The sequence below is a fragment of the Euleptes europaea genome, chromosome 12 (genome assembly GCF_029931775.1).
Source record: "Euleptes europaea isolate rEulEur1 chromosome 12, rEulEur1.hap1, whole genome shotgun sequence".
NCBI lineage: Eukaryota > Metazoa > Chordata > Lepidosauria > Squamata > Sphaerodactylidae > Euleptes > Euleptes europaea.
In genome coordinates, this window is record NC_079323.1 from 3,231,574 (window position 1) to 3,257,450 (window position 25,877).

The 25,877-nt window shown below is 48.7% G+C and overlaps 1 protein-coding gene across 1 annotated transcript in view; it reads left to right on the top strand.

The window, feature by feature from the left end:
* Window positions 1-18,161, top strand: part of C2CD3 (C2 domain containing 3 centriole elongation regulator) — a 61,754-nt gene extending 43,593 nt beyond the window's left edge. Inside the window, exons 29-33 of the mRNA XM_056858827.1 lie at window positions 2,419-2,580; window positions 3,729-3,949; window positions 6,724-7,723; window positions 9,837-9,942; window positions 18,024-18,161. Coding sequence (XP_056714805.1) covers window positions 2,419-2,580; window positions 3,729-3,949; window positions 6,724-7,723; window positions 9,837-9,942; window positions 18,024-18,161 — 1,627 coding nt within the window. The remainder of the gene's footprint in view (window positions 1-2,418; window positions 2,581-3,728; window positions 3,950-6,723; window positions 7,724-9,836; window positions 9,943-18,023) is intronic.
* Window positions 18,162-25,877: the final 7,716 nt, after the last annotated feature.

Sequence of the window (25,877 nt, forward strand, 5' to 3'; positions counted from 1 at the left end):
CACATGAGCAGCGGATGCTAATCTGGTGAACCGGGTTGGTTTTCTCACTCCTACATATGAAGCCAACTGGGTGACCTTGCGCTAGTCACAGCTCTCTTAGAGCTCTCTCAACCCCACCTACTTCACAGGGTGTCTGTTGTGGGGAGGGGAAGGGATGGCGATTGTAAACTGGTTTGATTCTTCCTTAAGTGGTAGAGAAAGTCAGCATATAAAAGCCAACTCTTTTCCTCCTTCTTCTTCTTCCTGAGCCATGCCTCGCCAGCCCAGATGAAGAGTGAGGTGGTAGTGGCTGCCTCAGCTGGCTCGTGAGCCAGATAAGAGCTCTCAAGGGGCTAGATCTAGCCCTCAGGCCTTACGTTTGACACCCTCGCAATAGAGGAACCCACCGCCCTCAATTTGCAAGACCTGAGCAAGGCTGTTAACGATAGGACGTTTTGGAGGTCATTGATTTATAGGATAACCATGAGTCGGAAGCCACTTGACAGCACATAACACTCACACAAATAGTGGGGAAAGATTTTTGAGAGCAACACCATCCATGGTCAGCAGCATAATTTCTCACTTCAAACAGGGCACCTGAAGGGGGCATCAGTGAGTGGGTGCCTCAGTTTCTGACAGTTGTGGGGGCCTCGCTGTTCTTCTCTGTGGATGTCCTGCACTTCTGGGCTATAGGGTGCCAACGCCATGTGTGCCAACAAGCCAAACTCAGAAATTCACAAGATACCTGGCAAGAGTTTCTGTTGTTCCTAAACGCAGGTGTCGAGGGAGTCCGCCTTATGATTTATAGGGCCAGAAACTTGCAGTGGGAATGGCATGAAAGAGAGACCAATGTTGTTCCCTCCGGGCCGAAGGCGTGCCAAAAGAGCCCCCTCTTGGCTCCGCTTGCCTCAGCTGGCTTAACAAGGCTGGAAATGCTGCCCCTGGGGGGAAGGGGGCAGGTTCTGAGCATCCAGGAGCTAGCAGGCATCTTTATTGTTACAGTCTAAGACTAATGAACAAGAGCTAGCAAAATTCTCTCTGTCACCTGAAAGACACATTCTCTTACAGACTTTTCGATTCTGTTGTTCAGGCTAAAATTTAAGAGACCCCCAAGACTCCCCGAACTATTCTATCAAAACTCCTCTGCTTTTACTAAAGCTGCTTTGAATGCGGGGAATACAGTGTGCAGCACTATTCTTGGATTTGTTACAACACTCCAAGTCAGAGCAAGTTACAACACTTTTAAGAGCCAAAGCACCGTAGAGGATTAGAATAAGATTTCACAAACAGTTTAATAAGACTCCCACCTAATTCCCACAGATTAACAGTCCCAGTTTACCATAACTGGACAGGTGGTTTGCAGGACCTTTTTCCTGGGCACCAGGAAGACATCTGCGGAGAAATAGAAAATAGTCCAACAGGATCCATTGAGTGGACAGGAAGTGAGAGAGTATAAATCCCTTGATAGCTTATTGGGCATCCCTCCAAATCATATTCTTGTCCACTGTGGCTCAGTGGTAGAGCATCTGCTTGGCATGCAGAAGGTCCCAGGTGCATTCCCCAGCATCTCCAATTAAAAGGACCAGGTAGTAAGTGATGTGAAAGAGCTTCTCCTGAGACCCTGGAGAGCTGCCGCTAGTCTGTGTAGGCAGTATTGACCTTGATGGACCAAAGATCTGATTCAGTATACTGCAGCTTCATATGTTCACAAAAGCATTGCAGATTGATGAAAATAGAACCACCTTCTAACACACCCTTTCAGGGGAGGGGCTGTGACTCAGTGGTAGAGCATCTGTTTGTCATGCAGAAGTTCCCAGGTTCAATCCTCGACATCTCCAGTTAAACGGACCAGGTTTTAGGTGATGGGAAAGACCTCCACCTGAGACCCTAGACAGCTGCTGCCAGTCTGAGTAGACAATACTATCTTTGATGGACCAAGGGTCTAATTCAGCTTCATGCATTCACTTATATATTTGGGAGGGGCCATGGCCTAGTGGCAGAGCCTCGGCTTGGCATGCAGAAGGTTCCAGGTTCAATCCCCAGCGTTTCCAGTTAAGGATCAGGTAGGAAGTGATGTGAAAGACCTCTGCCTGAGATCCTGGAGAACCACTGTCTATGTGAGTAGACAGTACTGACCTTGATGGACCAATGGTCTGATTGAGGCTGATTCATGTACTTCAGACATGTTTTTTTCTTTCAGCTCAACACACACCTATAGATGGAGTGGGGTCTTTAAGCCACATTAGTGATTTCGAGTCGGAAACCCTTCAGGTTTTGTGCTTTCTGTATTACCTAATCTAGATCACAGGGCTGTAGTTTTGCACATATAGCCTTTGACTCTTCAGAGAAAGAGAAGAGGATGTCATGGGCCTTTAAGCGAGAGGGCAGGAAGCTGATGCCCAGACCTGAGAATAGTTAACGATGTCCCTTTCTCAGCAGAACCGGATCCTCTGTTTTCTCCCTGCCTCGTCACGAAGAACACGTGAAAAACATCCGCCGGTTCCACGAGTCTTTGCAGCAGGCGGAAGGGAACGCACACCGAGCCGGAAGGCTGGATTCCCTGTCCCAGTCCTCACGCACTTCGCTTCTTCGGGCTCTCAGGTAAAACAAATTGTAGCTACTGCAAGAGCATGCAAAATAGTTGTAACGAAAGTTCAAAGAAAATGTGAGACATGTATTGCAGTGCACATATAATGAGCAGAAACAGAAGTGTTGATAATATAACACAAAGCCATAACAGTGACAGTATGCCGGTGAATGTCCCGTTTCGATATCTCTCTTCGGACTGTAACATTGGGGTTTGTAGCTATTATCCAAGTTGAATAAATTATCCTTTGCGGCATACAAGTAGTGTTGAACAATAAAGTCATAAATTCAGATAGGCATTTGACATTGTTATGTAAACATCTTGCAACCTCTGGTGCTGTGCGCCTTTTTTCATGCACCTTTTCTGTACACCTACAGCAAGGAGAAGTGGTTAAGAGTGGTGATTTGGAGCGGTGGACTCTGATCTGGAGAACCGGGTTCGATTCCCCACTCCTCCACATGAGCGGCGGAGGCTAATCGGGTGAACCGGGTTGGTTTCCCCACTCCTACACATGAAGCCAGCTGAGTGAACTTGGGCTAGTCACAGCTCTCTCAGCCCCACCTACCTCACAGGAATAGAATAGAATAGAAATTTTATTACAGTCAATGACCAGCATACCTCACAGGGTATCTGCTGTGGGGAGGGGAAGGGACGGCGATTGTAAGCCGATTTGAGTCTCCCTTAAGTGGTAAAGTAAGTTGGCATATAAAAACCAACTCTGCTTCTTCTACTACTACTTCTAGTTCTACTGCTATTATCAGGGGTTTCTCCCTCCTCTTTTTTTCTCAGGTAAAACATGTGTTTCGGACACCAGTTTCTGCACATTGGTAGGTTGGATAAAAAGTTATTTAAGCAGTAGGCCGGAGGTTCCCGACCTTTTTGAGCCTGTGGGCAACTTTGGGATTCTGACACAGCACGGTGGGTGCAGCCACAAATTGGATGCTGCAGGAGGCGGAGGCGGCTGCAAAATGGCTGCCACAGTTTCCCTCCAGCCACATTGTGAAGATTTTTGTGCTGTGTTGGCAGCTGCTGCCAAAGTAACATTTTGAAAAACTTGCAGAGCCAATCATCAGATGTCCCACGGTCGAGCAGAAGCCTTGCTGGGCAAAAGACTTACCTGTTTCTCCCACTTCCTTAAGACCCTTGATTTTCCTCCTTCCAGAAAAAACCTGAGCGAGCTGGATGACATCAAGAGGTACTTCAGTCAAAAGCTAACCAGGGCCTTCCCTGACGCGGGCCCTCCAGACAGAAACACGGACGGGCTCAGTGGCAGATACCTAAGCGCTGCCTCCAGGATGGCAGATCCCGAAGGGAGGCATCTGTTGGAGAAGTCCAGCCATCTGGTGTCTCAAGTCAGCCATCTGATTAATGGTAAGATGCAAACCCTTTGAGGAGGGGGTGGGAAGATGCCTCTTCTGAAAGCCATTAAGCCGGACGGATTTGGAGGAGAGGGGTGAGGCAGGCCCCTCCAGGCAGAGAGTGAAGGCATGGTGGATGGCTTAAAGGAAGTGCTGGGTGAAGGAGGTCTTGAGGGACAGTGGCAGATGAGCTTGTGCAGGGAAAAACTCTCTGGGGTGGGATGAAGAGCAGTGGGCTGAGAACTCATGGACAGGGAGGAGGAACAAGGGCAGTGTCACATGAGAGCCAGAGAATTGTGGGGAACAGGAAGCGCAAGCCAGCGGCACTTCCGGGGATACAGGAAGTGCGAGCCAGCGGTGCTTCCAGGGAACAGGAAGCACGAGCCAGCGGTGCTTCTGGGGAACAGGAAGTGTAAGTCCATGGCACTTCCTGTTCCCCGTTCTGCTTGTCACATCCCCCATTTACCTTATTTTTAGTGATTTGTTTTTATTGTTTTAGTTGTTAGTTCCCTCAAGCAGGTCTGGAGAGGTGGCAGACAAATACAGCTTTCTAAATAAATAAGATACACTGGCCCCAAAAAGAGGATTAAGACAGGAATTAAAAAATATGGGGCTGGAGAACGGACCAAACCTGAAACATACTGTGTTTCCACCACCTTGTTTCTCAAACTCTTTGTGTCTGTTTCTCTGCCTTTTCCGCGTTTTTTGTCTCTTCCATTCACATTGTGTTGTGGTTTGGGTTTTTTGTTTTGTTTTTTTAGTCCTGTCGTCTTCTCCAAACTCAGAGATACTTTACATATCAGCTGTTTCCAATACAGAGTCATCTTCACGTTGGGAAAAAGGTCTGCTTGGAATGGCCCTTCCCACTTCTTCGTGCCCCATCCTGTTTTATTTATTTAATTTTTAAAAAACATTGTCTACCTTTCCTTACAATGTAAATAAAGTAACAATGATAAAAAATCCGTAGAAAACCCCATCAGTGCCCCCAAGCATAGTTAAATTATGGAACTCCCTGCCCCAGGATGTAGAGATGGCTGCCAACTTGGAGGACTTTATAAGGGGAGTGGACCTGTTCATGGAAGAGAGGGCTATCCATAGCTATTGGTCAAAATGGATACTAGTCATGATGCATACCCATTCTCTTCAGGATCAGAGGAGCATGCCTGTTATATTAGGTGCTGTGGAACACAAGCCGGATGGTGCTGCTGCAGTTGTCTTGCTTGTGGGCTTCCTGGAGGCACCTGGTTGGCCACTGTGTGAACGGACTGCTGGATTTGATGGGCCTCGGTCTGATCCAGCAGGGCTTTTCTTATGTTCTTAAGCATCTCCCTTCAAGCCTTTGCTTTTCCCCATCATCCTTTTGGGCCTGCTTCCAGCTGAATCCCAGCCAGCTGGCTGACGCCCAGTGGAAATGAGACTTCACCTAAACTTAAACAGCCCTTCTCACTCAGTAAATAAACTGTGATGTGGTTTGGTGTTGCTTTGTAACATCCTTGGCAACCGGTCTTTGAGCTTCCCCTTCTCGAGTGAACGTCTGACGTTTGTCTTTCGTTCCCTTTTCACTGCAACGTCACTTTCTTTTTTCTTCCTCTCTGAGCCTAGTTCCCGTAAAGAGTTTGTTGGATTTAAGCTGCCCATCATGCAAGAGGAGGGATTTGAATGCAGGTCTCCCGGATCTTTGGTCGATGCTCTAAACATTACACTGCCCACCTGCTCACCTGCAATGAAGCCAGGTGGTGACCGCAGGGAGTGGATTTGGGGGCACGGCAGCCTCCAACACCATTTTTTACCCACTGCTTGACTCCATCTACACCCTCTGGTACCAGAGGCAGAATGATGCCTCTTAGTATCACTTGCTGGGGGAGCACAGGCGAGAGGATGCTCTTGCACTCATCCTACTGGTGGGCTTCCTAGAGGCAGCTGGTCATAGAATCATAGAGTTGGAAGGGACCACCAGGGTCATCTAGCCCAACCCCCTGCACAATGCAGGAAACTCACAACTACCTTCCCCCCCACACACACCCAGTGACCCCTACTCCATGCCCAGAAGATGGCCAAGATACCCACCCTCTCATGATCTGCCTAAGGGCATAGAATCGGCATTGCTGACAGATGGCCATCTAGCCTCTGATTCAAAACCTCCAGAGAAGGAGAGCTCATCAACTCCTGAGGAAGCCTGTTCCACTGAGGAACTGCTCTAATTGTTAGAAAATTCTTCTTAATGTCTAGACGGAAACTCTTTTGATTTAATTGCAACCCGTTGGTTCTGGTCTGACCTTCTGGGGCAACCGAAAACAACTCAGCACCATCCTCTATATGACCGCCCTTCAAGTACTTGAAGATGGTTATCATATCATCTAGGCCATCTAGTTCAACCCCCTGTTCAGTGCAGGATCAGCCTGGAGCATCCCTGACAAGTGTTTGTCCACTGCTGCTTGAAGACTGCCAGGGAGGGGGGCCTCACCTCCCCTACTAGGCAAAATGGATACTAGTCATGAAGCTTACCTGTTCTCTCCAGGATCAGAGGAGCAGGCCTATTATATTGGGTGCCGTGGAACACAGGCAGGATGGTGCTGCTGCAGCTGTCTTGTTTGTGGGCTTCCTAGAGGCACCTGGTTGGCCACTGTGTGGGCAGACTGCTGGACTTGATGGGCCTTGGTCTGATCCATATGGCCTTTCTTATGTTCTTACATACGCAGACACAGTTCTTCGCACTCTGGTGACACACAGACATGGGTAGTATAATTGATCCGTGCGTGGGTACCGAAATCCCTTTTTGCTTTCTTCTTTCCGCATCAGGCCTGCAGAACGATAGAACGAAAAATGGCACCGAATCTTCAGATACTCCTGAAGCGCTCTCTTCACGTTTCAGTGCCCTTCCGGACCAGCGAGAGGGAGCAGCCAGGACTTCGGAGGAGCGCAAAGACCTCCCGAGGAAAGAAGCCTCAAGCGGCCGTGCAGATGAAGAGCCGTTTTCCCTTCTGGAAAAGGCCTCCTGTGGACGGGGCATGCTGTATGAATTCCTCGGTCAAGCCAGCTCCCAAAGCGACCCCCTTTTAGACACAGTACCTAGCCCCAGAGTGGAAGAGGTTTCTGAGTCCCAGAGTGAGGACGACTACGAAGAGGACGTTGTGGAGCCACGAACGTTAAACGAAATCACCACCGTGACAGACAGAACCAGCCCCTGGTCGAGCCTCATCTCCGAAGGGGAGCCAGATCCTGACCAAGAAGCAATCAAAATAAGGGAAGCCGGCTGGCTGCATGGCTTTGCAGAGCCTTTACTCACCGGGGTGCAGGATGGAAGTGGCTTCTTGTCTGGCATAACCCAGGAGGACTCCCTGAGCATACCCAGCACCGCTAGATCCGGCACTGGCCCCTCCGGAGAAGAGGGAGGTGACGAATACGGGAGGAGACAAAACCTCGAAGGCAGCCCCAAAGACCCGTTCCCATCGATGCAGGCCTTAGATCCCACTAACAACAGGCTTGTGGAAGAAGAAGAAGAGACTATTCAGAAAGGAACCCTGGAAATCCAGGCAGGAAAGACAAGTTTGGAACCTGCTGCTTTATTGGGTGGCGAAGACTTTGCTGCGGGTGACGCCGTCGCTCCCGAGACAGAAGAGGGAAGTGGGGCTTTTGGTGCTGACCCTCTAGATGAGGACGGAGCTGATACCAATGAGGAGGAGCACCGGTGTTCCCCTGGTTTGTCAGAACCTGCACAGCAGCCGAGTAGCTGCTCTGATGAGGGTGACCGAGATCCGCCTGAGGACTCAGATGAGCCTCTGCCACCAAAAGTGGCGCTGTATCCTTTTTTATTTCATGAACCAAGCAAAACCTCTCGCGGGCCAATCCTAATGGGGATGTGTCATGCGGGTGGCTCCATTTGGGGCCAGTAGGGGTAGACCGAACCTCTCTGGAGTCCTTGTGTGTGTAAAGTGATTAAAATGTGGGATTCGCTGCCAGAGGATGAAGCGATGGCCGCAGGTATAGATGGCTTTAAAAAGGGATTAGACAGATTCATGGGGTAGAGGTCTGTCGGTGACTACTAGCCATGGTGACTGAAGGGAACCTCCATGTTCAGAGACAGTCAACCTCTGAATCCCAGTGCCATGAGGCAACATCAGGGGAAGGCCTCGGCCTCTCTGCTCTGTTGTTGACCCTCCAGAGGAACTGGTTGGCCACTGTGTGAGACAGGATACTGGACTAGAGCAACTACCCTATTAGGGCTGTTTAGCTTGGAAAGAAGGTGGTTAAGGGGAGACATAAATATTAACATGAAAACTTTAAACAATGCAAAATTTTATAGGAGGATCCTATACGTAGGAGTATAGAACACAATCCCTAATAGTTTATCCAAGTGAACCATTTTGTACAGTGCTACCCTATTATTACCTGCATAGAAAAACCCTCTTGAATAATTCAGTTTTGCATATTTTGCAGAAAGCCAGGAGGGAGGGTGCCTTCCTGACCTCCCTGGGCAGGCCGTTCCATAAGGCGGGGGCCACAACAGAGAAGGGCACGTGTACGGGCAGTTCTTGACTTTGCCCATTTGCAGGTTGGCACCTGCTGACGGCCCTGCTCAGATAAGCAGCAACATCTGTACATTCCATCTTCCACTTTTTATGAAGCGTCTTTTGTGTTCTTTGGGAGGAGGCCTGACGTGACATAAGAGCATCCCCACCTTTCTCAAGTTAAATTTTAACCCTCTGCAAAACAGAACCGAGCAATCTCAGGATATTGCAGTTAATAAAATTGTTCCCTCCAGCTTCTGGCTTCAAATCAAAACTGTACCGGGCCTGCAGGTTCCTATCCAGGACAGGTCAGCGGTACTCTTAAAATTCGCCACTGATGAACCTTTCCACCATTGAGGACTTAAAGGACCATCTTTGCATGGTTTGTTTTTCAACAGTATGGACTTTTATTGCAGTTGGATTCCGTAGAAAAATACACAAGGGATATTTTTATATTGAACCAAGTTTTATATGCTGGAGTGTGCAAGCATTCAAGTCCATCGAACGACTTAATTGAAGAGAAGAATGTAACTCAGAGGCTGAGAACCTGTTTGTCACCTCCAGGGTCCCTAGCTCAGCACTTGGTTCCTCCAGTTAAACAACCCCAAGGTAGTTGTGAGGATAAAATGTAGGGAGGTGGTGGCCATGTGTGGTGTCCTGAACTACTGTGTAGGAATAGTGGGGTGCAAATCACTTATTCATTTGAAGAATCTATATGCCTCCTGTCTGCCTGACAGCAGGTCTTCAGGGTGGCTTACAGTATGAAAACAATTGAGACGCTGATGGGATTTGAACTGGCCAAGATTGAGATTGAAAGAGATCTTGGGGTTGTAGTGGAAAGCGCAATGAAAATGTTGGCCCAGTGTGTGGCAGCAGAGGAAAAGGGCAAACTCCAAACTCCCAATTATTGGTTGAGAACAAGAAGGCCAATATTGTAATCCCCCTGGTATAGAGTTATGGAGTGGCTTCGTTTGGAGGGCTGCGTGCAGTTCTGGTCGCTGTATCTCAAAAAGGATATTGCAGAACTGGAAGAAGTACAGAAAATAGGAACTAAAATGATTCAGGGGCTGGAGCACTTTTCATATAAGGAAAGGCTAAAGAGTCTGGGACTCTTCCATCTAGAAACAAGATGGCTAGAAGGAGAAAAAGAGTTGATTTTTATACCCCATTTCTCTGTACCATAAGGAGTCTCAAAGTGGCTTACAGTTGCCTTCCCTTTCCCTCCCACAACAAGTACCTTGTGAGGTAGGTGAGGCTGAGAGAGTTCAGAGTGAACAGTGACTAGCCCAAGGTCACCCAGCTGGCTACATGTGTAGGAATGGGGAATCAAACCCGGTCCTCCAGATTAGAGTCCGCTGCTCTTAACCACGACACCACGCTGGCTCCCTTAACTCTGCACTTCAGGTCCGAACCTGTTGTGGTCCCCAACTTCTTCCTTCCACCACAACATCTGGAAGCTTCCATGAGGCTGCTGAGCGTTTCGGCTTCTCCGCTGACCGCTGCTACTAAGGTACGTCCTTTCTTCCTGCCACCTTTGCAGCGCTGAATTTCAGCCTTCCCGTCTGAGCATCCATCGAGGGGCCTTGCTGTCTGGTTTCTTATATAGTCGGTACAGTTTCATTCCGAGTAAATATGGTTAGCATTGCCATGGGCCACAAAGGGGAAAGAGCTCTCCATGGTATGTGGAGTGTGAGTCACAAGAGTGGAGTTTGGTAGAAGGCACAGAATTTAGCATCCCTCAGAATCTTTTAAAAAGGAAGCTTTTACTAATCTGTTTTATTTGTTTGTTTTATTAAAACATTTATGACCCACCTTTCCTTGTGGTACAAGGCAGCTTACGTGCCACTTTTCTATTAAGAGGTGTTTATAGTTCACAGTAATTGTCTACAGCATGGCAAAGAGGCAAACTTGGATACCAAGTCTGAGATAATTTAGGAGAAGGGGCTGTGACTTAGTGGTCAATCATCTGCTTTGCGTGTAATTCTGACTTTTCTAGTTAAAAGGACCAGGTGGTAGGTAATGTGAAAAACATCTTTCTGAGATCCTGGAGAGCTGCTGCCAGTCTGAGCAGACAATATTGACCTTGATGGAACAATGATCTGACTCAGTATAAGGCAGGGGTCATGGTTCAGTGGTACAGCATCTGCTTGGCATGCAGAAGGTCCCAGGTTCAATCTCCAGTAAAGAGCTCAGGTAGTAGGTGATGTGAAAGACCTCTGCCTGAGACTGCTAGTCTGAGTAGACAATCTTGACCTTGATGGACCAAGGGTCTGATTCAGTATAAGGCAACTTCATATATTGGGGAAAGGCTGTGGCTTAATGGTAGAGCATCTGCTTGGCATGCAGAAGGCCCCAGGTTCAATCCCTGATACCTCCAGTAGGTGATGTGAAAGGCTTCTGCCTGAGACCCTGGAAGAGCCATGGAGAGGGGCCATGTCTCAGTGGCAGAGCTTCTGCTTTTACGCAGAAGGTCCCAGGTTCAATCCTTGGCATCTCCTGCTAAAAGGACCAGGCAATAGGTGATGTTCAAAATCTCTGCCTGAGCCCATGGAGAGCTGCTGCCAGTCAGAGTAGGCAATACTGACCTTGGTGGACCAGCGATCTGACTCAGTATAAGGTGGCAGTGTGTGTGTTCTTGTCGCAACTGCAGAATGGCCCCTGCAAGACAGCATTTCTGATTTTTCAGCTGAGCTGAGATGGGCTTGAGTCTGTTTCTTGACAGCAGGGCTCTTGTGTGTGAAAAACAGAGGGAGAGGAAAGAGGACCACCTAATATTGTGTGATCGGCTGGGAGTCTTCTTCTGTCACAGCCAGGACCGATCCTTGTTCCCATAGTAAGTTCCTTTGTGTTCAGCATCAACCGCGGCTCAAAAACAGAGACTGCACAGGGAAAGTAGCCGTGCTTTCAACTCAGGGTGAGGCATCTATAAAGTAACAGCAGTTGATCCCCACAAACAAGACACTTATGCTCTCAATTAAAACAAAAACCCATAAATGCTGTTCCGGAGAAACGCAGGACGCAATCTGTAGATACAGTTAGATTTGAGTCCAGTAGCACCTTCAAGACCAGCAAGAGATTCTGAGTGTAAGCTTTTGAGAGCTAAAGCTCACATGAACACATGAAGCTGCCTTCTACTGAACCAGACCCTTGGTCCATCAAAGTCAGTATTGTCTACTCAGACCGGCAGCAGCTCTCCAGGGTCTCAGGTGGAGGTCTTTCACATCACCTACCTGCCTATTCCCTTTAACTGGAGATGCCGGGGATTGAACCTGGGACCTTCTGCATGCCAAGCAGATTCTCTACCACTGAGCCATGGCCCCTCCCCTACAACTCCCTTCGTCAGACTCAGATTTGTACATCATGTCCTCTCTCTTCCACTCTGCCCTGTCCTAGCAATGTGCAACTGAATGCTCTGTATGTGTTTGTGAGAAAGGGTGCAAGCGTGAACATGGGATTTTCCACTGGTTCAGGGAGTTCCCTGCATCGCTGTTTGCTGCTGCCTGTGACTAACACAAGAAGCTGTACAAAATCACACAGGAAATTAGGTCAGTTCATGGCTTTGGGCCGTGGTTCCCTAAGCGGCCCTGTGCTAAAGCAGTGAACTTGGCTGGGGTGGGGGGGGAAAGAATAGAGAAGTCCTCTTCCCTTCCCCTCCTACTTGTGAGTTTCATGGAACCATCTGGCTGTCCACTGTTGGAAACAAGATGCTAGAATAGCTCAATGGTTGCCGTGATCCAGGCAAGGAGTTCTTGTGTTTTTAGACTTGCATAATATGCAGAACTGGTATTTTCTTGGCTCTTAACTTTGGCTGGTTTTGCACAGAATATTGTTTTAGATTATGTGTGTGTGCACGAGTTAAAAGATGATGAACGCTTGAAGCTGCCTTATACGGAATCAGACCACCGGTTCATCAAAATCTGTGTTGTACTGAAATTGGCTGCAACTCGCCAGGGTTTCAGAGGTCTTTCACATCACCTACTGCCTGTTCACCCGTGACTCAAAAATAGAGACTGCACAGGAAACGTAGCCATGCTTCCAACTCTGGGTGAGGTCAGGAAGCAATTTTCCTCCAGGCCAGATTGGCCAGGGATCCTGGAGGGTTTTTGTTGCCATCTTCTGGGAATGGAGATGGGGTCACTGCGTGTGTGTGAGAGGAGGTAGTTGTAAATTTCCTGCATTGTGCAGGGAGTTGGACTAGATGACCCTGGAGGTCCCTTCCAACTCTATGGTTCTATGATCCTTTCAACTGGAGATGCCGGGGATTGAACCTGGGACCTTCTGCATGCTAAGCTGATGCTTGTCTTGATTTTTTAGGTGTAGGTTTAACAAACAAGCTTACAGCATAAGAACATAAGAAAGGCCCTGCTGGATCAGACCCAAGCCCATCCAGTCCAGAAGTCTGTTCACACAGTGGCCAACCAGGTGCCTCTAGGAAGGCCACAAGCAAGGCAACTGCAGCAGCATCTGCCTGTGTTCCACAGCACCTAATAGAATAGGCCTGCTCCTCTGATCCTGGAGAGATCAGATGAGCAGAAAGACTCCGGGAAAGGGAGCCGAGAGGGCTGTTAGAAAAAAGGAAGCACTAAACCTTCGAAGGAATCATTGCTCATAAATTATACATCAAAACACAATTTGGTTGTTAATTTATAAGTACTTATTGACTACCTGTTTTGAAGGGGGGTTGGCGTCTTCAGAAATTTTCCTTCATGTCAGGTGTTTTGGGTTTTTAAATAGTCCGTGTGTCAATGTTGTTTATGTCATCCCCATAACTTGAGGGACCTGGTATAGATTTCACTGGATGAGTTGATATTGTTGCGGTAGCTGAACTTCTTGGCTGCTGCTCTGAGCAGCAGCCAGTCTTAATAGGTTTGTTTTCCCTCCTGTCTTTGACCTCTCGAACGGGTGGGGGGAAAATCTATGAAAGCATTTGCAAGAGGAAACGTCTTGCTTGGGTGAAACTGAGACAGCCAGAGACAGACTCTAATAACCCTGAAGTCATGAGTACGAAACAAGGCAGCTGTGATATTTTCCTGGTGACGACGGTTTCTGGAGTCTCTTGTGTGTGAGAAAAGAGGAACTGAGAGCTGTTGCATCTCTGTGAGCCCGAAATGAAACTGAATGGAGACTAAAAGAACGCAGGAGGTGAAATCGCAGAACCCTTACGTTGGAAAGGGCTGGCGGACCTAGCTCAGTTATCACACAGCCTGGGGCTTGTAAATTTTTTAAACAAAATATTATAAATCAAACCCCCAAACAGAAAGAAATGAAAAAATATATAATATCTACAGTAAACCTCTGTAAAAGTTTCCAGATATTATTAAAATACGTCCCCGCGCTGTTGTCATCTGTATGCGATACGTTCAAATGTCTATAAGGTTGTGAGGTCCTCAGTCCCTTGGATTACTGGAGGCGGGCATTTATCTCTCCAATCTCTCTGGAATCTGAGTGTCTTAGCAACAGTGAACGCACGGAGTGTCAATTTTCGTTGGCCATCAGTCAGTCTCCAGAAGACAGGCAAACGGTTTGAAAGGACATATAAGCATCCTCAAAAATCAATGAATATTCTAATACCAAATCGGTATGAGTAATTACTTCTTCCCGAAAAGACCAAATAACTGGAACATGCCCCAAACCTATGTTTAAGAGATGCATCATGTGAGTTACAGCACCAGCAATTAGACACTTTATGTAGCCCTTTACTACAAAGGCTTTGTGGTGTTCAGTGTATCCTAAACATAATTTCTTTGCTGAATAAGTTTCAGCTTGAGGTCCACAGGTATAAGATTTAGATCCATATCCCATTACTTTGACAAAATAGAGCAACCTAACTCCTCATTTCATTCATTTCCGAATTGAGTCTAGCCCAATTATCAGACAGCCTGGAGTTGGCACGGCTCTCTTCATGTCAATGGGAGAGCGTACCCCCCTTCCCGTTAAGATCAAGTCCTTTCCCTAGGTAGCTGATTCCACTGTTGAACAACTCTTACTGTAAAAAATGTTTTCCTAATATCCAGCCGGTACCTTTCCGCTCGCAATTTAAACCCATTCTTGTGAGTCCTATCCTCTGCTGCCAACAGGAACCACTCCCTTCCCTCCCCTGAGTGACAGCCCTTCAAATACTTCAAGAGAGCAATCCTGTCCCCCCTCAAGCTCCTCTTCTCCAGACTGAACATTCCCAACTTAGCCATGAAGCTAAATGGGTGGCCTGGAGCTAGTGATTGTCTCTCAGCCTCATCTACCCCACAGGGCTGTTGTGAGGATGGCATGGAGAAGAAAGGACTGTGTGAACCTACCCATGAAACTGAGGCAGAATGTCATCCAAGCAGGCTGCCCCGTGTTTCTGGATGGTTTCAACTGGCTGAACCCCTTTGGGCAGGGCCGGCATCGGCATACCCTCAGCTGGGGCAGCTGCCAGGGCCCATGGTTGCTGGGTGGGGCCCACTGATGCCAGCACTCTTTGCTCACTCACTGGCTAGAGCTCCACCAGCCATGCTTCCTGCCGCACTCTCTGCCCAGTGCCGCTGGGGAAAGGGCTGCGGGCAGCTATGAGCGTACTCAGTAGGAGGGCTTGTGAGCAGACAAGGGAGGGACTCGCAAGCAGGTGAAAGGCATGCAGGTGGGAAAGGGACTGTGTGCCTGATGGTGGGGAGAGGAGGGGGGGCAAGGCACTCTCTGCCTGGAGCCCTCCAAAACCTGGAGCTGGCCCTGCCAGTGGGGCAGCCGTTTGCTCTTTTAAGGCCATGGACCTCTCACCCCCAAACAGACCAGGTGACTTGGCCATGCAGCACACCGGTTGCTGCTTACAGTACAAATATATCTCCGTGGTGAGAAATTCCAAAAAGGCAACAGCAGCATTTTACAGCCTAGGAAAACTGATGGTGACTTGGACTTTTGCTGTTTGGAAGGCTCCCAGCTCCCGCTGGAGAAATAGCAAGGCGTGGGCAAGATAAAGAGATTAGCATCCCTCAAGCAAAGACACACCACGTACAAGTGATTCCTTAGCAGGGAGATTCAATCACGAGGAACCCACAAGGCCGGGGGTGGGCTCAGGCACACCCAACCCTCCACACGGAGCTCAGCTGGCCCAGATCCACCTGCCCGGCAAGGCAATCGCCATTCAGAGAACCACTCCAGGTCTCTCTTCAAACCAACAGAAATTGCGTTAAGTCTGTGTTAGGGAAATTGTGTTAGGAAAGTGGTGAGCTCCCCTTCCCTGGCAGTCTTTAAGCAGAGGCAGGGCAAGCCCTTGTCAGGGATGCTCTAAGGCTGATCCTGCATTGAGCAGGGGGGTGGACTAGATGGCCCGTCTGACCCCTTCCAACTCTATGATTCTATGAGTGGGGATTTGAATCTGAGCCCCAAGTCCTAAGCAAATCACAGCATTGGCTCTCAGAGGCAGACAAAGCTTTAAAAAAAAAAAAAAAACACCTTGAGTCTGTGATTCTCGCTCCATGGCTTTTGCTGGCCCCGCTGATTCAGGCTGTACAACGGTCAAGACCACAAGAACCCAACCGGCCTTAGCTGGCTGCGGCTTTCCGGTTTCAGCTGTCGCCCTGGATGGCACTGGCTCTGTGGTGGTAGCATGGGGGAGCCTCAGCCAGGCAGCCCCGAGCAGGCGAGAGCAGAAGGTCAGGACCTGCCTCAGGCGAGGCAGACCGGCTCCTTGGAGTTTGAAGCCCAAAGAACCCAGAGGAGGCAGCTGGCACGCAGGCGGTGCAAAAGAGCTTGCCTTTGAGGTTCCTCTCCTGCCATTATGCAAACCAAGATTGGGTGCTTGGATGGGGAAGGATTGAAATGTTATTTGTAGTTTTGAATTGACTGATGGGAGAAAAGATGGCAGCGTTTAGAAATAACTGAGAAGGACCTACTTCACAGGGTTGCTGGGAGGGTAAGGGGAGGGTAAGTGGAGGGGAGCACCCGATGGGTAGTTAGAAACGAAACTAGAACTGACCACAGAAAGAGAATCATTCCTAGCCCATCACTACCAGAACTGGGGGAGGAGGCACGTAGGGCCAGGCAAGATGGGCAAGAAAGATCCCTTGCAGCACACAAGATGTATTCCGAAAGCCAGCCCTGCTTTTTGCAGGGCGCCCTGTGGATAAACTAATCTACAAACCAGGGCAGGGCGACGCCCTCTGAGTCGGCAGGTCCAAACCATGGTCCAGGTGCAGATCGCATCCCTCTCAATGCCAGTTCACTTGGGTGGCAACGGTTTGGGCACTGGCAAAAAGCCAAATTGCACCAGGCGGCATCAGAGAAGTGGAGGGGGAGTGTTAATCCCCCAAAAATCAAGACAGGGTTTCAAAGCGATCTTGATCTGATGAGGTAAGCGTTCCCTATGAGCCAGGGGCCTTTCCTTCGATGGAAACACGCCAGATTTCAGAGAGAGAAAGAGACAAGACAGCTGCACTGCTAGGTAGGTGAAAGGTGAGACAAGCCCTCATCTGTGTTTAGCTGGCGCTGACGCGGCCCTGGTTTCCTCTGTGCTGCGCAAACAGCTGCTCCTTCCCAGTTTGAGGATGCCAATCCAGGCCCGATATCCATGTAGGGTTGCCAAACTCCAGGTATGTAGGAAAAAGGCACTTCTATGCTAGTACCTGGAGGTTTGGAAATCAGCAGTCTTTTTGTATCCCTGCAAGGAACTTATTGATGTTGAACAAAAAATATTGCTGGCAGTCGTATTTGAAGCGAAAATAAGTTGTTTTGGGGGACTGAAGAAGAGATCAATATAAGATATCGAAACGGCCGTATCCCCATCGGTCCACATCTGCACTTCATGGAAACCTTCGTGGAACCATTGTTGAATATGTACACTTACCTTTATAGGGATTATTGAACACTTACCTTTTGAAGGATTGTGTAACTTTTGGACCACATATGTTGGTCTTGGACTGCTTGTTGGTGATTCACATATCTATGTTGTGTATGTCATATTTGTTTTTATAAGTTGTTTTGTGTTGTGTCATTGTGTAGCATTAATAAATTTTTGCACTTTGGTTATATCTTTTCGCATCTATGCTGATTTCCAAGCCTCCAAGTACTAGGTGGAGATCTCCTGCTATTACAACTGATCTCCAGCCGATAGAGATCAGTTCACCTGGAGAAAATGGCCACTTTGGAATTGGACTCTGGCAGTGAAGTCCCTCCCCTCCCCAAACCCTGCCCTCCTCAGGCTCCGCCCCAAAAACCTCCTGCCAGTGGCGAAGAGGGACCTGGCAACCCTATATCCATGGCTGCTTTGTGGACCACCTGTCCAAGGTGGTGGGTTTTGCCCTGGGGCCTTGCATCTGCTTTGCGTCCCGTCCCTTCTTAGAAGTCGGGGTCCTGCCGCAACTAACCTTTCAAAGGGATAAAAACATAGAACACATGCAAGTTCCTCCCACAGTATGATGCATACAATGAATATTTGTCTAACATTTCACAGACGTTCCCTGCCACCCTGTTCCATTTATAAGAGTGCTGGAAATCCAGTTTGAAAACTGGGAACTTTGAATAAATTCTCCTTTTTCATTCTTGCCACGTGGTTTGGAAAGGTTGTGCCACGTATGTCCTTAGTGGAAGCTAGCATGAAGTCATGCTCTTCTGTTTCAGATTGGAAGCATCACCACCACAGGGGGAGCCCCTCGCCGACGGCAGAACCATCGCAAGCCAAGCTTGGTGGCGGCTGACCTGCCAGAAGAAGAAATGAAGAGGATCGCTAGAATATTTTCTGCACAGTTCTCCCAATGATAGAGAAAAACTGAGCACGGAGGAGCATCGAGAAAGACTCAAACCCTGAACCATCCGGTAGGGAGGGCAGGTAGGCCTTGCTTTGAAAATGGCGTTGCTCAGAGGAGTACGTTGAGAGCAGCGCTCTCAGTCTTCACACCTGGCTGCCTCGTAGCAGAAGCGACTGGGGAAAGTGGATTTCCTTGAGCTGGCAACAGAAATTCCATAGCTGGTGAAAAAGAGCTGTGAATATCAGTCATTGTGACCCTGGAGTACTCTTGATCCACATGGGGGTAGATCAAGGCATGCCGAATGATTCAAATAAGCCAGGACCATTTGATTATGAGAAATGGCAGTAACTGGACAAGCCGGAGGCTGGATTGGCGCTCAGCCCGAAGTTATGTTCCTTTTCCACCAATCTCATCTGAGCCCTATCCTTTGTTGGTTGAATTTAGCTCCTCCCCGGAAGCCTTTTTTTATAATAGAATTATTTCCTCGCTTTCATTTTTCTGAACCAAACAATGGGGAGGGGGAAACACCAACTGATGCAGGAATTCTTTTCGGGGCGGGAAGTCTGAAACTCGCCTAGTTGCACAAAGGGGCTGAAAGACGTTATCCTGTTTTTCTGATTCCCGCCATCCTTCATCACGCAGTCCAAAGTTCCCTCCCCAAAGACAGAATGGACAGAAGACCACTTGATAATGTCCCACTCCTTACTTTTCTAGTCCTTACAGTCCCCACCAGACATACCGATCCGATGTTTCTCTGGATACCCTTGAGGACGCTGGCCCGGAGTGAAGACTGTCCAGGGGCTGCATTCTTACAAGCCGGGGCTGCCCCCTTTAGTTCCAGGGCTCTGAGAATCTGTGTAGGATACGTCTCTGCCTGCAATCTCTCCCCGTGCACATTAGAGCCCCTTGTGAACCCGTTCTGTGCACTGCTGGGTTAGATTAGTGACGGCACAGAGACCCAAGTTGCACTTTTTGTTTACCGTATGCAATTTTGTAGATTGTAAATTATTTCTCCTAATTCTGTCTATAATGCCCGTTTTAAATCTGCTTTTTTTGTAAATGGATCTTGACAAATCACGGTCCCAAATGGAAACCACGTGAGTTTATTTATAAACATTTTTACAGAACTGTAGCTTTCTCCCTTTTTTCCACCTACAATAAAATGGCATTTTTATTTTTGTGAACTTGAGAGCTTTTCTTAACACTAATGTTTTGGGCAAGGCTCACTTGTAAGAGGAGGAGATGCCTTAGAAGGTCCCAAACGCCAAGGAAACGGAATCTGGCTGTCGCAGGTTCCCTTGAGGGAGGAGCCGGTGAGCACAGCGAAGAGCAGGCACCAGCCTGAGATTTTGGAGGCAGCATGAAGGCTTGTTTACTATCCTACCTCAATTTATCTGAAATGTGTCAGGTAAGTCCATTCTGCTTTCTTGTTGGGAAGACTTTTGCACTGGGGGGGAGGCATGTGAAGGGAGGAGCCACCGACAGCTCAGTGGTAGAGCATCTGCTTGGCATGCAGAAGGTCCCAGGTTCAATCCCCGGCACCTCCAGTAGAAAGGATAAAATAGTAGACTATGGAAAAGGCCTTGATCTGAGACCCTGGCTCAGTGGAAGAGCCTCTGTTTTGTATGCAGCAGTTCCCAGGTTCAATCTCCGGCATCTCCAGTTAAAAGGACCAGGCAACAGGTGATGGGAAAGAGCTCCACCTGAGAACCTGGAGAACTGCTGCCAGCCTGAGCAGGCAATACTGACCCTGATGGACCAAGGGTCTGATTCAGTATGAAGGCAGATTCATGTGTTCATTACAACTTCTAAGCGCTTGAAAACTGCAGCTGTCACACTCCTGCAGAGCATGCACACACAAATCCATCTACACCATCCTTGGATCGCTTCCCTCTGCACTGTCCGAATGCTTCTTGGATCCAACTTCTGCCTATTTGTATTTATTTGTTTGTTTGTGTGTGTGTATTTATTTATTTATTTGAATCATAGAGTTGGAATGTACCACCAGGGTCATCTAGTCCAACCCACTGCGCAATGCAGGAAATTCACAACTACCTCCCCCCCACACCCCCAGTGACCCCCCCCCACTGCATGCCCAGAAGATGGCCAAGATGCCCTCCCTCTCATCATCTGTCTAAGGTCATAGAATCAGCATTGCTGACGGATGGCCATCTAGTCTCTGCTTAAAAACCTCCAGGGAAGGAGAGCTCACCACCTCCCGAGGAAGCCTGTTCCACAGAGGAACTGCTCTAACTGTTAGAAAGTTCTTCCTAATGTTTGGACGAAAACTCTTGATTTAATTTCAACCTGTTGGTTCTGGTCTGACCTTCTGGGGCAACAGAAAACAACTCGGCACCATCCTCTATATGACAGCCCTTCAAGTACTTGAAGATGGTTCTCATATCACCTCTCAGTCTTCTCTTCAGGCTAAACACACCCAGCTCCTTCAACCTTCCCTCATAGGACTTGGTCTCCAGACCCCTCACCATCTTTGTTGCCCTCCTCTGGACCCATTCCAGCTTCTCTATGCCTTTCTTAAATTGCGGTGCCCAAAACTGAACATAGTACTCTAAGTGAGGTCTGACCAGAACAGAGTAAAGATTTAGATTTAAACCCTGCCCTCCCTGGCACAGCCGCTGCCAGTGCAACGATTATCTTTTGCTGCCTCCTCCGCAAGGTATCAGGTATCTCTGAATTCTGTAAACAAGTAACTCTCTTCTGAACTCACTGTCTCCGAAATCCAAGCAAGGGGCTGGCAGGCCCAGCCTCGGACTTACCCTTCCCTGCCTTCGGAGGCGAGGCCCTGACCCCAGAACAAGCTTGCAACACAGTTCTTGGGAAAAGGAGCACAGAGGTTCTTTGCAGGGAGAGCTTTGCAACGGTGTAGCTATGGACGCACACAATCTTCCTCTTGCACCCAACCAGCTGTAAATTGGCGGAACAAACCGTTCCCGTATTGCTCTGTAGGGCCAATTGCGCATTTTCATCCTTCTCTTCGAAGGAGCTCAGAGTGACGACCCCCCAAATTTCCAGGAATTTCCCAAGATGGAGTTGGCAATGCTAGATATCGACAATAATCATTGTGGACTACAATCCTATTTGGTCATAAAGGTGCTTCATGGATTCTTCCATTCTACTATAGTTCTAATCTTTTCTTATAAATTCTCTCCTGAACATTGTTTCCCACAATACATTTTATGAACATTAATGTTTTGCTCATTGTGCAGCATGACAGAAGTGTGCAAAATTTCCTGAACTGCATGGGTAGGCCATGGCCCCAAGGTGTACCTTTTATCCTAGGTGCTATCAAGAAGAAGAGCTGGTTTTATATGCCGACTTTCTCTACCACTTAAGGCAGAATCAAACCGGCTTGCAATCACCTTCTCTTCCCCTCTCCACAACCGACACCCTGTGAGGTGGGTGTGGCTGAGAGAGCTCTCAATAGAACTGTGACTAGTCCAAGGTCACCCAGCTGGCTTCATGTGCAGGAGTGGGGAAACCAACCTGGTTCACCAAATTAGCGTCCACCGCTCTTAACCATTACACCACGCTGGCTCCCAAGTATAACCAGGAGTCTAAGAACATGTTTAGGGGACCATCATACACCCAGCAAAAATATAACCCACAAGCCGTCAAATGCCAAAAGCTGTTTAAATTATTTGTATAAAGCTCTTTTGCCCTGACCAGCCCAATCTCGCCAGACCTTGAAAGCTAAGCAGGGTCAGCCCTGGTTAGTACTTGGAGGGAAGACCAGGGTTGCTACGCAGAGGCAGGCAATGGTAAACCACCTCTGTATCCCTTTGGCACTGACCTGGATGGCCCAGGCTAGCCTGGTCTCATCAGATCTTAGAAGCTAAGAAGGGTCGGCCTGGGTTAGTGCTTGTAGGGGAGACCAACAAGGGAGACGAGGGTTGCTACGCAGAGGCAGGCAATGGCAGATCTCTGTCTTCTGTCCTGACTTGGCTGGCTCAGGCTAGCCAGATTTCATCAGATCTGGGAAGCTAAACAGAGTTGGCCCTGGTTAGTACCTGGATGGAAGGCCAGGGTCAATACGCATAAGAACAGAAGAGCCCTGCTGGAACAGGCCGAAGCCCATCAAGTCCAGCAGTCTGTTCACACAGTGGCCAACCAGGTGCCTCTAGGAAGCCCATGAGCAAGATGACTGCAGCAGCATTCTCCTTCTGTGTTCCACAGCACCTAATATAATAGGCATGCTCCTGCGATCCTGGAGAGAATAGGTATGCATCATAATTAGTACTAACACGCAGAGGCAGGCAATGGCAAACTACCTCTATATGACTTTTGTCCGGTCCTGGGTGGCCCAGGCAGGCCCAATTTCATCAGATCTGAGAAGTTAAGCAGGGTCAGCCCAGGTTAGTACTTGGATGAGAGACAACCAAGGAAGTCCAGGGTCACTACACAGAGGCAGGCAATGGCAAACCACCTGCGCACAGCACCAGTCTGCAAGCACATGGTCATGGCATGCACTGTTGTGGAATGAATGGGTGATATTGGGTCGGGGTCACCGGAGGCAGGAGGTCTCTTAGGAGGAAATAGCAGGCTCAAAACTCTTGAGAAGCACAGCACCAGCGTGATCCCTGCCTCTGAAAGCCCTTCCCAGGGCTCACTTCCAACCCAGCCTCGGCTATAAATAAACCTCAGGGCTACGTCGGGACAGTGAGAAGCGCATCCTGGGCCGATGTACGCAGGCTGACCGCTGTATTTGGTTGCCGAACTGTACCACATTCTCAGAAGCCCAGACCGTTGTGGATGCATTGATGGGCTTTGGTGGGCAGCCAGAGAGAAGGGGTGGGGAGGGAGGCATCTGAGCAGAAAAAAGGGGACAGACAAGTTTGTGCAAGGGGAATCGAGAGAGGAAAGAGTCAGCAGCCAAGAGAGGGAAGCCATAAATGGAAAGGAACAGAAACTTTAAGGCTATTGAGGTGGAGAGGAAGGAGAAGATAAAGGAGTTGGTTTTTATATGCCAACTTTCTCTACCTTTTAAGGAGACTCAAACCAGCTTACTATTGCCTTCCCTTCCTCTCCCCACAACAGGCACCTTGTGAGGTAGATGAGGCTGAGAGAGTTTAGAGAGAACTGTGACTGGCCCAAGTTCACCCAGCAGGTTTCATGTGGAGGAGTGGGGAATCGAACCAGGTTCTCCAGATTAGAGTCTGCCGCTCATGTGGAGGAGTAGGGAAACAAAATATGGTTTTCTGGATTAGAGTCCGCGGCTTATGTGGAGGAGCGGGGAATCAGACCTGGTTCTCCAGATTAGAGTCTGCCGCTCTTAACCACTACACTACTCTTGAAGCACAAATAAAGGGACGTAGCATGCTGTCAGGATCTGAGTGGAATAGGGTTGCCAGCTCTGGGTTGGAAAGTACCTGTAAATTTTGGGGGTGGAGCCTGAGGAGGGCAGGGTTTGGAGAGGGGAGGGACTTCGGTGGGATATAATGCCATGCAGTCCACACTCCAAAGCGGCCATTTTCTCCCTGGGAACTGATTTCTGTTGCCTGGAGATCAGTTGTCATCCCAGGAGATCTCCAGCTTGGCATCCCTAGAGAAGGAAAAGTTTAATAAAGCAACTAGATTCGAATCAGTAGCGCCCTAGAGACCGACAAGATGTTCAGGCTATGAGCTATCAAAAGTAAAAGATAGCGATCCCCTGGAAATCTTGCTGGTCTCTAAGGTGCTCCTGGATTCAAATCCAGCTCTTTGACTGCAGATTAACACATCTACCTTCTTAAGCTATCTTTAATAAAGCAAGGAGAGTCAAACAAATCTGGGAGGTGGCTTGGTCAAGGGCAAAGAGGAGAGTATGAAAGCAAGGACGAGCACCTTGGTATTGCTCTGGGAAATAAAAGGGAGCTAAAAGAAGGACCAAAAGGGAGACTGCAACCAAGAAATCGGAAGGAGATTGAGACTGGGAAGGGCAGCCATGAAGGAGCTAGAAAAGATTCTTAGGTGTAAGGATGAGTCATTGGCAACCAAGATTAGGTTAATTCATGCCATCGTATTCCCCGTTACTATGTATTGGTGTGAAAACTGGACATTGAAGAAAGCTGATAGGAGGAAAGTAGATTCCTTTGAAATGTGTTGGAGGAGAGTGTCACGGATACCCTGGACCGCCAAAAAAACAAATCAGTGGGTTCTAGATCAAATCAAGCCTGAACTGGCCCTAGAAGCTAAAATGACAAAACTGAGGCTGTCGTACTTTGGGCACATTATGAGAAGAGTCACTGGAAAAGACAATCATGCTAGGAAAAGCAGAAGGCAGGAGGAAAAGAGGAAGACCCAACAAGAGATGGATTGACTCTATAAAGGAAGCCACAGCCCTCAGTTTGCAAGACCTGAGCAAGGCTGTTAATTATAGGATGTTTTGGAGGACGTTGATTCATAGGGTCGCCATGAGTCGGAAGAGACTTGACGGCACTTAACACAAACACAAAAGGCCATGAGGAGCAAAAATGATGTGAAGCGCAGGCAGGAGACAGAATTGTAGAATCAGAGTTGGAAGGGATCACCAGGGTCATCTAGTCCAACCCCCTGCACAATGTAGGAAATTCACACACACCCAGCGTCCCTACTCCATGCCCAGAAGATGGCCAAGATGCCCTCCCCCTCATGATCTGCCCAAGGTCACAGAATGTTCAGATGTTCTGGACCAACTGGACAGGGCAGATTTTAATGGAAGGGAAGGCCATGTGGTGGCGTGGCAGAGAAAGAGTGGGCAGGGCTTTTGATCCCAACTGAACAACCAGCCTAAATTTTGCTCCTGCCTGGGATGTTGTAGGCAGCAGAAACAACTGACTGCCCTGCCCTGCCAAGGGGATGCCGTGGCTCAGAGTCAGAGCACCTGCTGGGCACATAGATGGTCCCAGGTTAGGGGAGGGGCTGTGGCTCAGTGGAAGAGGGTCTGCTTGGCATGCAGAAGGTCCCAGGTTCAATCCCCGGCATCTCCAGTTAAAGGGACTAGGCAAGTAGGTGATGGGAAAGACTTCTCTGCCTGGGATCCTGGAGAGCCGCTGCCAGTCTGAGTAGACAGTACTGACTTTGATGGACCCAGGGTCTGATTCAGTATAAGGCAGCCAGCTTAATGTGTTCATGTGTCCCAGGGTCCGTCCCCAGCAGCTTCCTTTATCCTGACCTGAGAGAGGAGGGATGGGATGGACCTGGGGACCTATAAAGCAGTTTTTTGAAAATGAAATAGGTGGGTTTTCGAAAAGGAATGACGCTCTCTGGTTCCCTTCCAGGATGCAGAGCCCGAAATCCAATTCAGCTTTGGAAAGTAGGAGGGGAGACCTCTAAAGGCTTGGGTAATTCAGCCAAGGAATTCTTCTGTGCCGAGGGGCCCCAATGCTGATGAAGGCCTCTGTGCGTGCCCAGGGAGGCCTCGCGTATTGCAGAAGCTTGCTGAGATTGTGATGGACTCCCCCCCCCCAAAAAAAAAACCTTGTTGGCCTCCAAGGTGCTCCTGGACTGTAATCTAGCTGTTCTACTGCAGACCAACATGATGACCCTGTGAAAAGTATCTGGTGTAATGGTTAAGAGTGGTGGTTTGGAACAGTGGACTCTGATCTGGAGAGCCGGGTTTGATTTCCCACTCCTCCACATGAAGCCAGCTAGGTGACCTTGGGCTAGTCACAGCTCTCTTAGAGCTCTCTTAGTCCCACCTACCTCACAGGGTGTCTGTTGTGGGAAGGTGAAGGGAAGGTGATTGTGA